At 41.2% G+C, this 13,780-nt stretch overlaps 1 protein-coding gene across 1 annotated transcript; it reads left to right on the top strand.

The window, feature by feature from the left end:
- The first annotated feature begins 6,299 nt into the window (after window positions 1-6,299).
- On the top strand, window positions 6,300-12,273 carry LOC103518394 (platelet binding protein GspB-like). Its single transcript, XM_008483459.2, has 4 exons — window positions 6,300-6,311; window positions 6,502-7,487; window positions 8,777-11,218; window positions 11,745-12,273. Exons 1-4 carry the CDS (start codon window positions 6,300-6,302, stop codon window positions 12,271-12,273), a joined length of 3,969 nt encoding a protein of 1,322 aa, XP_008481681.2.
- The last annotated feature ends 1,507 nt before the right edge of the window (window positions 12,274-13,780 follow it).

A 13,780-nucleotide genomic window follows, 5' to 3' on the forward strand; every position in this document is an offset into this window, starting at 1 on the left:
GTAGCTTATCCGGAGATAGGATCTGGACTGAGGTTAGAGCTTTTGTATACAGGATGGATTTGTTGGAGGGTTCCTGAATTGGCCTTGAGAATTGCCTATCTGCCTATTTAAACAGATCTTGGCTCCGGTTTAAACAAACTCATAAAAAGAATCTACAACTTTTGACTAGGAACTTAGAACTTGTTGTAAGAATGGCCGTAAAAAAAAAGAAAAAAGAAGAAAATTTGACTTTTAATACCTATAAGGTGATAATTCATGGCCTTTGGCCTTAAAAGGTCTGTTCTGTATAGGTGCCCAATTGGATTCTTCGATATCATTTCCAAAGAATAGTTTTGAACGAAGATTTTGCTATTTATTCCAGTCAGTTTTTGTTCCCGGAACGTAAGAACTAAACAGATAACTTCCGTACCTATTCGTTTCATTTCCATTTGGTAACATTATTTTTTGGTCTCGGAGAATTGTTACATTTTCACACCACCATTTGACACACCCTGTATTGAAATCAAACCTGTGGAAAGTTGGAACGGGTAGTTCCTAGCCAAAAGGTTGTTATACCAGGTGAACCATTTTTCTTTGTCATTACGAGAGTTCGGGGCGGGGGATAGGGTAGCACTGAACAGTTGGACAGTGGACACTGTAGACAGGTATCACTGAATCGGTTACCCAAAAGACCGCCCGAAAATATATGCAACCCGCAATTTAGTGAAATACTTGCTTACAATGGCTATTCGAATTATAATATTATCTGTTTTCGTTTCAGAACAAGAGATTTATTCCGCTTTCGTTTTATCATTTTTTCATTCCTATTGTATCTACTGGTGCTAATCTACCGTTTTCTCTTTTTTCCATGTCGGTTCTGTATTTATTTTCCGTTCTTTTACCGTTTCGTGCATCACGAATTATCATTATTTTTCCTCCTTTGTATCTTCTTTTGCTTGTTTCCTTCCGTTTGATATTGAATTGTTTGCGAAAGCCATCCCCCGGAAAGCCTATTCCTAGTGATAAGAGGCTTGCTTTTGACCTTTTCAAGTTTGATACGAGCATAGGAGGAGATGGACGTTGCGGTTATAGTTGGATTTGAACCGACTTAGGAGGTACCTAGGTATTTACTGAAAATAATCCGCCTGGAACATCAAAGAGAATTCCTTGTATTCCAAGTTTCTAAGGCTAATATGGCAATGCACTATTGACTGCAATCTAAGGTGCTCTTGTTGGTTCTAAAGGAGGCAGTTAGGTATAAAATGCCTTTCTTTTTCAAAAGCATAGGTTTAAATAAAAATAATAGACAGATAGGTATGGAATCGTAAAATGCGAGTGAAATATAGGTGGGATTTGTACCTTATTTACATGATTTTGATGTAGTGGTACTCCAGGGAGCTACAAGTAGTAAAACTGTAAGCGCAGGAGAATTGGTCAGTTAGCATCTAAAATTCTATTGTTGTACAATCTCACTCTGACAACAGTGTCAAATTTGGCACCTCTGCCAACGAGCACAAAATCAATGAAAATCACGACAGTCAAAAGTTCTAGTGATTTTCATGTTTTACACCTCTACAAGTGTAGACAACTAGTCATAGAATAAAATATACCTTGTTTATCCTGCTCGAATAGAACTAAAAGTATAAAAGTAAAAAGTCCCTTCATCCCTTTAGTCTAAACAGGGTTTGGGATCCTTCCACCTCCGGAATTTACATAGGAATGGTACCCAGATCAGTCATTGATTGATTGATTGAGCCATCCCAGCACTTCTCAATTCAATACAACAAACGTAGCAATGGTGCCCAGTTCGCCTATCTCTCCCCTACTCAATTCAACACGATATCAAATAAATCTAGCATAGCAAACAGTAGAAACGAACGTTATTATTTAAATCTCAAACCCCGACATGACGGGAAAAGTCTCATGACTGTCAATTGCATGACACTCATGACAACGTGACCATTTTTATGACCATTTCCATTCTATGGCACGTGCCATCTCGATAATGATAATGTGCTTATGGAAAATAGGTAGATAACAGTAATAACAATGCTAATAATGTGATTTTAGTAATAATGGGCAGACAGGGCCGTACACAGCATAACCAGGCTGTGGGCCCCCTCTTAACAATAGTCGTATTTTCCTTCGAAATTCCCCTCTTCTGAAGATTTTTTTTTTTGGGGGGGGGGGCGAATGGGACCGGATGGACCCCCTCTGTGGTTGTCCCTGTAAGCAGTGCATTAGTGTGGGTAGTTTTCGTATAAAGTGAGTATTCTAAAGTTAGTGATTTAATTATTTATATCATGTATAGTTCCAGTGATAAGTAGACGTTGAGGTTGTTTGTTGCACACTTTTTTGCCCCCTTTTTTGATTTGTTCTCGTGCTTCTATGTCTTTCTCACAGTCTCAGTGGTTCAGTTGGTGAGGTATTGGAGCTGTAACCGAGGGGCTGCTGGTTCAAATCCCACGCTATGGGATAAAATTGTGCAGAAGATCATTTCTCCAGCAATGTAGCCCACTTGGACTTTAGCTTTTTTAAGCTCTTTAACTACATAGTCATTTGCTCTTACTTTAGTTTAAAAGGAATCATAGTATGTACCTATACTTCTACCTATTTTTGAAAGTTCTTGATGAAAGGAATCCCCAAAAAAAGAGCTTGAAAATCCGCTATTTCTGTATGACGCCTTAAACATTAAAGGTCAATTTTATTCACTCTCTTTTTAAGCTGAACCGCCTCCACTGGATTGATACGCTGTTTGTCTACAATATTATTTGCAATTAACAGGAAATCACTCTAATGATATAGTTTGGAGCTCATGTATGTTTGTTCATTGTTTATTGAGACACGACACGACATCGTGCGTAACCACATAGCATGCTATAGTATGCTACCCCCTCGTACCCCCGTCCCTTCCTACTTTCCTGTCCCACAATTAATATCCCTTTTTCTCTCTTTCTTTACCTCCTTTCTCCCTCCCTCAGCTCCTTTCTTCCCTCATACATCCGTCCCTTCCTACTTTCCTTTCCCACAATATCCCTTTTTCTCTCTTTTTCCTTACCTCGTTTCTCCCTCCCTCAGCTCCTTTCTTCCCTCATACATCCGTCCCTTCCTACTTTCCTTTCCCACAATATCCCTTTTTCTCTCTTTTTCCTTACCTCGTTTCTCCCTCCCTCAGCTCCTTTCTTCCCTCATACATCCGTCCCTTCCTACTTTCCTTTCCCACAATATCCTTTTTTTTTCTCTTTCCTTATACCTCTTTTCTTCCTCCCTCATCTCAACATCAAGATATAACTCCTCCATTTACTAGGTACTGTTGCCTCGAATTCTTGGAAAGCTTTGAATCCCCCGGGTGATCTTGTTTGAGTGGACAAATGAGAATTTTTGCCCAATTCCTAAGAAGTTCTTCTCCTGACACTGGAATCGTTCTTGGCAAAATCGCCATGAATTATTTTCTATCGATTCACTATTCCTTAACGTGGAAACTTACAAAATTGCAGTGGATACCTTATACCTAACTATGAGATCTGGACAGGAGTACTGGTCATTTTTATCTGCGAGGCATACTTTATAGGTGAAGGTTTATGTACTAACCTGAGAACTGGACCAACAGCAACAAGGAAAACAAATAGGGAAGAAAAAGAAGAAGAAGAAGAAGAAGAAGAAGAGAGAGAAAAAAACGATCGTATAAAAATATGACACGTAAAATAAAAGAGCTTTTTATTATAAACCTTGAGAAATGGGTTTTAATAAAGTTTTGAGGAGTAAAGTACTCCCCTGGGTACGTAAACATCCTCTCCCTACTTCCTCCCTGTTTGCAACCCTCGTAATACGTCCGCCTCTCATGGAAGCTTCCTTCTGTATCCCCTACCAATTTTTTTGCCTGTCAGTTTTGACTAGTTGATAGCTTCGAACGGTGTTGTGGGCTTGTCGACGTCACAAGCCTTTTCCCTATCAGAGAATGTTGCATCTTTTTATTTGGGAAGATTTTTTGGTAGAATGTTCTTGGAGTTGGAGGCATTTTGAGTTTGCTCCATATTCGGCCTAGGAGAGACAGAGAGTAAGTGAGTGAGTGAGGAAGAGAGTGGGAGAGGGAGAGAGTCAGATATAGAGACAGAGAAAGAGAGAGAGAGGGTGGAGAGAGAGAGAGAGATATCGTGGACCAATTAATAGGGTTCTGTTATAATAGGTACAACTTTAATAGATTAAAAAAAAAAAAAAAAAAAAAAAAAACCAATGTTAATTTAATAAATTAAAAAAAAAAAAAAAAAAAAAAAATACCTATGTCTCACCAAACTGGTGATTTTAATGTTAATGTTTGTTATTGTTTATTTTTTTATTCACCATGTCCACATTGGTTTTTATCAACATAAATAATGTCCTCATCACTTTAAATGTGTTATTCGTAGACACGAAAAACAAAACTAATCATAAAAGAAAACTAGAACCTGCCCGCCTTTTATGATTTATCGAACTAACTCCGCAGGGATCTTGGAGGGAGGCGGCACTTTTCCCTATCGATAATATCAACAAAGAACTTGAAAAAATAGAAAGAGGAGTAAAAAAACACAAGACAACATCACAACTTGTGAAGAATTCAATTACTTGTACGGCCCATATTAAAGACTTTTGAAGATAGGAAAGCCAGAGATAAAAAAAAAAAGTGTGAAAGACGACGAAGAGAAATAAAATGCTTTTTGACAACAAGTTTTGACACGTTTACATAAAAAACGATGACTTCGATGAAGATGTAAGGAAAAGTTTTGTGAGGAGACAGGGATATGGAGTTTGATGCGGAGATGGATGTTATTGATAGAAAGATAGACCTAATTCTCAACCGGCTGCGAAACCAACAATGGCACATTGACTGACGCAGGATTACTGTCGATCGACAAGTGACAACAGAAACCATGATCTACCCCCCTCAGGCTCTTTTTTTGTTCCATTACTGTGGACTGGGCTAAAAAAAAAAAAAAAAAAAAAAAAAAAAAAAAAAAAAAAAAAAAAAAAAAATCCCCACAAAAAATTTCCCTAAAAATTTTAAAAATACCAAAACAAAACAAAAAAAAAAAACAAATATTCCCCGACAAAAATTGCCTGTAAAATTTACATAATGCCGGAAAGTTGCTCGTTTACACGGTAAATTTTTTTACGAAGATCCTTCAAAGTTTCTTTAAGTGTAAATGGTCCATGACAAAATTCGAGCATTCAAGAAATAAAAAGTCTAAAACGGAGGCACGTAGCTTTGTATAATGCGTAGGTGGACATTCTAAAAACTTTCAAATTGAATGTAAACTTTCTTTATTGGCCTTCAAAAAAGAAACTAAGAAAGCATCAACTACCTAATACCTATTAGAACAATAACAGGTAGATATGGGTAAAGTTACCCTATTTAGCAGGAGCAAAATGGAAAGCAGCAAAAACAACGCAGTGAAAAAAGTATTGCATCAATATATTTATTTTATTATTATTGGAAAAAGCATCAACACATTCGCTGCCCGTGAAGAATATTAGACTCGATCTCTATGGTACAAATTGCCTTTGAAAATTTAGTTTTTTGGCAAATGCTCCAAATTATAACGAAATATTTTCAGCATAGGTATCTATCTACCTACCTATCACTACATTTGGGGGCCCCAAACTGCCCGGGCCCCGTAAAATTCTTCATCTAAAATCCTACGGAATTGGTTTAGAACTGCAAACAATATTACAACTACGTGTTATGTAAAAATGTAAAATATTGTAAAACAATATTGCAAGTTCAAGTTCAGACCAAATCGTATATGTAAGTCGAACCAGATCATTTTTTTTTTTTTCTTCTTTTTTTATGCTTTAATAAGTTTAATTTATTTACCTTGATCATTATCGATATGGGTAATACCTATTACCTATGTATATCTTCGGGGCTTCGCTTCGGGTCTAAGCTCTGGTGACAGTTTTTTGATCCACTTTTACCTCGCCGAATAATTTGACACACTTCTCTACCTATTTTGAATGAAAAGAGGATATTATGTCGGCAAATAAGGAAAGTAAATTCTGGACCGGTGGTCCGATTACGTACACTTGGGCTTAGTTTATTCTTTTTCCTTACTTAATAAAAACAATGTTGGTTATGATCATATGCCCTGCGGAAGCTAATGAGCACAATATTGTATGTTTTTTTTCAATATTTTTTTGTTGTAGTATCTGGGTACTTTTACTGCACCTAGGTGTAATAATTGTGTGTTGGTGCAAAAAGTTTAATTCGTAATTTTATTTAGTATAAAACAATTCTAGTCTTAACAGAATGGTATCAGTTTGAATTTGTCTCTCAGTGCATCAACATGGCAGCCAAGGTGAGTTCCTAAGTCAAAATCAAAGTCCTACCGGATTTATTTAACAAATTCATTTTACTTACAATTATTTCGGTTTATAGACTGAGAGATGTATGCCTACCTACCTACCTATTCTTACTCGTACTTTAAAAATGCATCCTTTTTCCATTCTTCTTTCTATGACAACTGTGTTTTTTTTTTCGTTTTTCAGATCGTCATTTTCATTGCGGCCATCGCTGCCGTGCATGCACACAAACATGTCTCCCCAGCCCCAGCTTCAGCTTACAAATCAGCTTCCAGTTATGAATCTGCCACAGTTCAAGCCCCAGCATACTCTGCCTCAACTCCGCGTTACTCCGCAGACTACCAAGAGGCTCCAGTCTCCGCCAAGTACTCTTTCGCCTACGGAGTAGCCGACTCCTACACCGGAGACTTCAAGAGCCAAAGCGAAACCAGAGACGGTGACCAGGTTAAGGGACAGTACAGTCTTGTTGAATCGGACGGCTCCAAGAGAAACGTACAATACAACGATGACGGGTACGGTTTCAACGCTGTCGTCACCAAGGAAGGAACTCCATCATACGCTTCCACCCCAGCTCCAGCTTACACTGCCCCACGTTCCGAGTTTGCCTTAGCTTACAACTCTGCCCCACGTTCTCAGTATGCCCCAGCTTACGCCTCAGCACCAGCCTACAAATCTGCCCCAGCTTACGCCGCAGCACAAGTCTTCAGAACTGTCCCAGCTCCTAATTTGGTGACGTCTTACGCTGCAACCTCAGACTACAACTCTGCTTCAGCTTACAAGTATGCCCCACGCAATAGAGTTCCTTCGGCTTACAAATCTGCCCCAGTTTCTGGCTCATCTTCAGCTTATCATTCCGTCCCAGCTTACAACTCTGCCCCACGTTACGAATCTGCTTCAGTGCTCGCCTACAAATCTGCCCTAGCTTCTGAAATTGCCTCAGCTTACAGCTACTCCCCAGCCTTCAACTCTGCCCCACGATATGCCTCTGCCCTAACTTACGCTTCAGCGCCAGCCTACAAATTTATACCAGCTACTGTTTCTGCCTTATCTTACAAATCTGCTCCAGCTTACAACACTGCCTCAGTCTACAACTTTGCCCCAGCATTGAGTTATGCCCCCGCTTACACTTCAGCCTCAATGTACAACTCCGCAGTTGGTGAGGTATTGGAGCTGTAACCGAGGGGCTGCTGGTTCAAATCCCACGCTATGGGATAGTTGTGCAGAAGATCATTTCTCCAGCAATGTAGCTCACTTGGACTTTAGCTTTTTTAAGCTCTTTAACTACATAGTCATTTGCTCTTACTTTAGTTTAAAATGAATCATAGTATATACCTATACCTCTACATGTCTTTTAAAGTTCTTGATTAAAGGAATCCCCAAAAAAGAGCTTGAAAATCCGCTATTTCTGTATGACGCCTTAAACATTAAAGGTCAATTTTATTCACTCTCTTTTTAAGCTGAACCGCCTCCACTGGATTGATACGTTGTTTGTCTACAATATTATTTGCAATTAACAGGAAATCACTCTAATGATATAGTTTGGAGCTCATGTATGTTTGTTCATTGTTTATTGAGACACGACACGACATCGTGCGTAACCACATAGCATGCTATAGTATGCTACCCCCTCGTACCCCCGTCCCTTCCTACTTTCCTTTCCCACAATATCCCTTTTTCTCTCTTTTTCCTTACCTCGTTTCTCCCTCCCTCAGCTCCTTTCTTCCCTCATACATCCGTCCCTTCTTACTTTTCTTTCCCACAATATCCCCTTTATCTCTCTTTCGTAGCCTCCTTTCTTCCTCTCTCAGCTCCTTTTTCCCTTCATACATCCGTCCCTTCCTTCTTTCCTTTCCCACAATATCCCTTTTTTCTCTCTTTCCTTATACCTCTTTTCTCCCTCTCTTACTTCCGTTCTTCCCTCATACATTCGTCCCTTCTTACTTTCCTTTCCCACAATATCCCTTTTTTCCTTACCTATTTTTTCCTCCCTCATCTCAACATCAAGATATAACCCCTCCATTTACTAGGTTAGGCACTATTGTGTCGAATTCTTGGAAAGCTTTGAATCCCCCGGTTGATCTTGTTTGAGTGGACAAATGAGAATTTTTTGCCCAATTCCTAAGAAGTTCTTCTCCTGACTCTAGAATCGTTCTTGGCAAAATCGCCATGAATTATTTTCTATCGATTCACTATTCCTTAACGTGGAAACTTACAAAATTGCAGTGGATACCTTATACCTAACTATGAGATTTGGACAGGAGTACTGGTCATTTTTATCTGCGAGGCATACTTTATAGGTGAAGGTTTATGTACTAACCTGAGAACTGGACCAACAGCAACAAGGAAAACAAATAGGGAAGAAAAAGAAGAAGAGAGAAGAAAAAAACGATCGTATAAAAATATGACACGTAAAATAAAAGAGCTTTTTATTATAAACCTTGAGAAATGGGTTTTAATAAAGTTTTGCTTACAACTCTGCCCCAGTCTCTAGTTCTTCTTCAGCTTACAACTCCGCCCCAGCCTCCAGTTCTGCCTCAGCTTACAACTCTTCCTCATCTTACAACTCCGCTCCAGCCTCATCTTACAACTCTGCCCCAGTATCATCTTACAACTCCGACCCAGTCTCTAGTTCTGCCTCATCTTACAACTCTGCCCCAGCCTCATCTTACAACTCTGCCCCAGTATCATCTTACAACTCCGACCCAGTCTCTAGTTCTGCCTCATCTTACAACTCTGCCCCAACCTCATCTTACAACTCTGCCCCAGTATCATCTTACAACTCCGCCCCAGCCTCTATTTCTGCTTCAGCTTACAACACTGCCTCAGTCTCTAGTTCTTCTTCAGCTTACAACTCCGCCCCAGCCTCCAGTTCTGCCTCAGCTTACAACTCTGCCTCATCTTACAACTCCGCTCCAGCCTCATCTTACAACTCTGCCTCAGTATCATCTTACAACTCCGACCCAGTCTCTAGTTCTGCCTCATCTTACAACTCTGCCCCAGCCTCATCTTACAACTCTGCCCCAGTATCATCTTACAACTCCGCCCCAGCCTCTATTTCCGCTTCAGCTTACAACACTGCCTCAGTCTCTAGTTCTTCTTCAGCTTACAACTCCGCCCCAGCCTCCAGTTCTGCCTCAGCTTACAACTCTGCCTCATCTTACAACTCCGCTCCAGCCTCATCTTACAACTCTGCCCCAGTATCATCTTACAACTCCGCCCCAGTATCATCTTACAACTCTGCCCCAGCCTCATCTTACAACTCTGCCCCAGCATCTAGTTCTGCCTCATCCTACAACTCTGCCTCATCTTACAACTCCGCCCCAGCCTCTACTTCTGCTTCAGCTTACAACTTATCATCTTACAACTCCGCCCCAGCATCTAGTTCTGCCTCATCCTACAACTCTGCCTCATCTTACAACTCCGCCCCAGCCTCTACTTCTGCTTCAGCTTACAACTCTGCCTCATCTTACAACATCGCCCCAGCTTACAACTCCGCCCCAGCTTCTAGTTCTGCCTCATCTTACAATTCGGCCCCAGCCTCCAATTCTGCTTCATCTTATAACTCGGCCCCAGCTTACGCTTCAACCCCTGCTCCAGCTCCTGAATTTGTTCTAGCTTACAATTCTGCCCCCTCTTCGGAATCTTCCTCAGCTTACACCTCTTCCCTCATATCGGCCTTCAATTCCGTCCTATCTGAATCTACTCCAGCTTACAACTCTGAACTAACTTCGGCTTACAATTCTGCCTCCTCTCCTAACTCTGCCTCAGCTTACAAATCCGCCCCATCTTCTGAATATCTCCCAGCTTCCAATTCCGCCTCATCTTACAACTCAGCCCCAGTCTCTAACTCTGCCTCATCTTACAATTCTGCCCCAGTCTCTAGTTCTGTCTCCTCTTTCAATTCTGCCCCAGTCTCTAGTTCTGTCTCCTCTTACAACTCTGCCTCATCTTACAACTCCGCCCCAGTCTCTAGTTCTGCTTCATCTTACAACTCCGCCTCAGTCTCTAGTTCTGCTTCATCTTACAACTCTGCCCCAGTCTCTAGTTCTGTCTCCTCTTACAACTCTGCCTCATCTTACAACTCCGCCCCAGTCTCTAGTTCTGCTTCATCTTACAACTCCGCCTCAGTCGCTAGTTCTGTCTCCTCTTACAACTCTGCCTCATATTACAACTCCGCCCCAGTCTCTAATTCTGCCTCATCTTACAACTCCGCCCCAGTCTCTAGTTCTGTCTCTGCTTACAACTCTGCTTCCTCTTACAACTCCGCCCCAGTCTCTAGTTCTGTCTCTGCTTACAACTCTGCCTCCTCTTACAACTCCGCCCCAGTCTCTAGTTCTGTCTCTGCTTACAACTCTGCCTCCTCTTACAACTCCGCCCCAGGCTCTAGTTCTGTCTCTGCTTACAACTCTGCCTCCTCTTACAACTCCGCTCCAGTCTCTAGTTCTGCCCCATCTTACAACTCTGTCTCAGCTTCTAGTAGCTCCCCAGCTTACAACTCTGCTTCATCTTACAACTCCGCCCCAGTCGCTAGTTCTGCCTCAGCGTACAAATCCGCCCCAGCTTCTAGTCCCGCCCCAGCTTACAACTCTGCTCCAGCTTACCAATCAGCTCAAAACTCAGCTTATGAAGTTATCCCAGCTCTCAACTGGTCCCCAGCTTCCAATCCTTCCCCAGCTCTCAATTTTGACGCAATTTTAAATGCTGCCATAGCTTACACTCCAGCTCCAGCTTTTGAATCTGCCCCAGCTTACAATCCAGCCCCAGCTTTTGAATCTGTCCCAGCTTACACACCAGCCCCAGCTTTTGAATCTGTACCAGCTTACAAATCTTCCCAAGCTAGCACTCCAGCCCCTCCTTGTGAATTTTCACAAGTTCACACTCCCGCCTCAGATTTGGTGGCAAGGTCAGCTTACCCAAAGTACTAAATAAGAGACAGCTGTACACAAATTTATAGTTGATTCATTGTTACCAAAGTTCTTCCTTCCATTGTGTTCATTGTCTGAGAAAGTTTCGGTCTACCCGGGATTTGAACCTAGAACCCCCGGGTCTAAAGTCAACGGTGTTGACTGATTGGTCCAGGGGACTGAACTGTACTTTCCTCTGTTAGTTATATTGCCCTCTAATACTTTTTTATCTGCCTGTGATTTTCTAATTCTAAGTTTAATACGTGTAATTCTGTGTAAAATTCGTTAAATAAATGTATTCTGCCTCCTCTTACAACTCTGCCTCATATTACAACTCCGCCCCAGTTTCTAATTCTGCCTCATCTTACAACTCCGCCCCAGTCTCTAGTTCTGTCTCTGCTTACAACTCTGCCTCCTCTTACAATTCCGCTCCAGTCTCTAGTTCTGCCTCATCTTATAACTCCGCCCCTGTGTCTAACTCTGTCTCCTCTTACAACTCTGCCCCATCTTACAACTCTGTCTCAGCTCTTATAACTCCGCCCCTGTGTCTAACTCTGTCTCCTCTTACAACTCTGCCCCATCTTACAACTCTGTCTCAGCTTCTAGTAGCTCCCCAGCTTACAACTCTGCTTCATCTTACAACTCCGCCCCAGTCGCTAGTTCTGCCTCAGCGTACAAATCCGCCCCAGCTTCTAGTCCCGCCCCAGCTTACAACTCTGCTCCAGCTTACCAATCAGCTCAAAACTCAGCTTATGAAGTTATCCCAGCTCTCAACTGGTCCCCAGCTTCCAATCCTTCCCCAGCTCTCAATTTTGACGCAATTTTAAATGCTGCCATAGCTTACACTCCAGCTCCAGCTTTTGAATCTGCCCCAGCTTACAATCCAGCCCCAGCTTTTGAATCTGTCCCAGCTTACACACCAGCCCCAGCTTTTGAATCTGTACCAGCTTACAAATCTTCCCAAGCTAGCACTCCAGCCCCTCCTTGTGAATTTTCACAAGTTCACACTCCCGCCTCAGATTTGGTGGCAAGGTCAGCTTACCCAAAGTACTAAATAAGAGACAGCTGTACACAAATTTATAGTTGATTCATTGTTACCAAAGTTCTTCCTTCCATTGTGTTCATTGTCTGAGAAAGTTTCGGTCTACCCGGGATTTGAACCTAGAACCCCCGGGTCTAAAGTCAACGGTGTTGACTGATTGGTCCAGGGGACTGAACTGTACTTTCCTCTGTTAGTTATATTGCCCTCTAATACTTTTTTATCTGCCTGTGATTTTCTAATTCTAAGTTTAATACGTGTAATTCTGTGTAAAATTCGTTAAATAAATGTTATACGTAATCCACTAATCTTGAAAACTGTTTTATGCCAAAAAAATGTCAAGAAAATTCACAACCGTTTTCAAGATAAGTGATTGTCTAGTTATTCCAAATAATAATCAACTGTTGTTGTTTCTTTTATGATTTCAACAATATTTTATTTCAGGAAACGTAGCATATTTCACTTTACCTAAGTAAAAATCACTCCATGATTTGGCCTGATTCGCAAGGTTTTAATCACCCTCAGTAAAAACAAAAAAATCGTAGTTTTTCTCAAGTTTTTATCTAAAATCCTAGGAATTTGAAAACGAACAATGAACTTCCAATTATGTCTACAGTATCTCTGTCTTCTGCCTGTTAGTTAAGCTATCAACTAGTCATAGAATAAAATATACCTTGTTTATCCTGCTCAAATAGGACTAAAAGTAAAAAGTCCCTTCATCCCTTTAGTCTAAACAGCGTTGGGGACCCTTCCATCTACGGAATTTACATAGGAATTGTACCCAGATCACTCATTGATTGATTGAGCCATCCCAGCACTTCTCAATTCAATACAACGAACGTAGCAATGGTGCCCAGTTCGCCTATCTCTCCCCTACTCAATTCAACACGATATCAAATAAATCCAGTATAGCAAACAGTAGAAACGAACGTTATTATTTAAATCTCAAACCCCGACATGACGGGAAAAGTCTCATGACTGTCAATTGCATGACACTCATGACAACGTGACCATTTTTATGACCATTTCCATTCTATGGCACGTGCCATCTCGATAATGATAATGTGCTTATGGAAAATAGGTAGATAACAGTAATAACAATGCTAATAATGTGATTTTAGTAATAATGGGCAGACAGGGCCGTACACAGCATAACCAGGCTGTGGGCCCCCTCTTAACAATAGTCGTATTTTCCTTCGAAATTCCCCTCTTCTGAAGATTTTTTTTTTTGGGGGGGGGGGCGAATGGGACCGGATGGACCCCCTCTGTGGTTGTCCCTGTAAGCAGTGCATTAGTGTGGGTAGTTTTCGTATAAAGTGAGTATTCTAAAGTTAGTGATTTAATTATTTATATCATGTATAGTTCCAGTGATAAGTAGACGTTGAGGTTGTTTGTTGCACACTTTTTTGCCCCCTTTTTTGATTTGTTCTCGTGCTTCTATGTCTTTCTCACAGTCTCAGTGGTTCAGTTGGTGAGGTATTGGAGCTGTAACCGAGGGGCTGCTGGTTCAAATCCCACGCTA

Source organism: Diaphorina citri, unplaced genomic scaffold (assembly GCF_000475195.1).
Source record: "Diaphorina citri unplaced genomic scaffold, Diaci psyllid genome assembly version 1.1 scaffold60, whole genome shotgun sequence".
Lineage (NCBI taxonomy): Eukaryota > Metazoa > Arthropoda > Insecta > Hemiptera > Psyllidae > Diaphorina > Diaphorina citri.

What these genes read in the sequence shown, in the direction of transcription:
- LOC103518394 (XM_008483459.2), top strand. An exon ending in GTTGGTGAGGTATTGGAGCT is followed by an intron (nt 7,488 to 8,776) that starts GTAACCGAGGGG and finishes GTTTTAATAAAG; the next exon opens with TTTTGCTTACAACTCTGCCC. An exon ending in GCCTCAGATTTGGTGGCAAG is followed by an intron (nt 11,219 to 11,744) that starts GTCAGCTTACCC and finishes ACTCTGTCTCAG; the next exon opens with CTCTTATAACTCCGCCCCTG.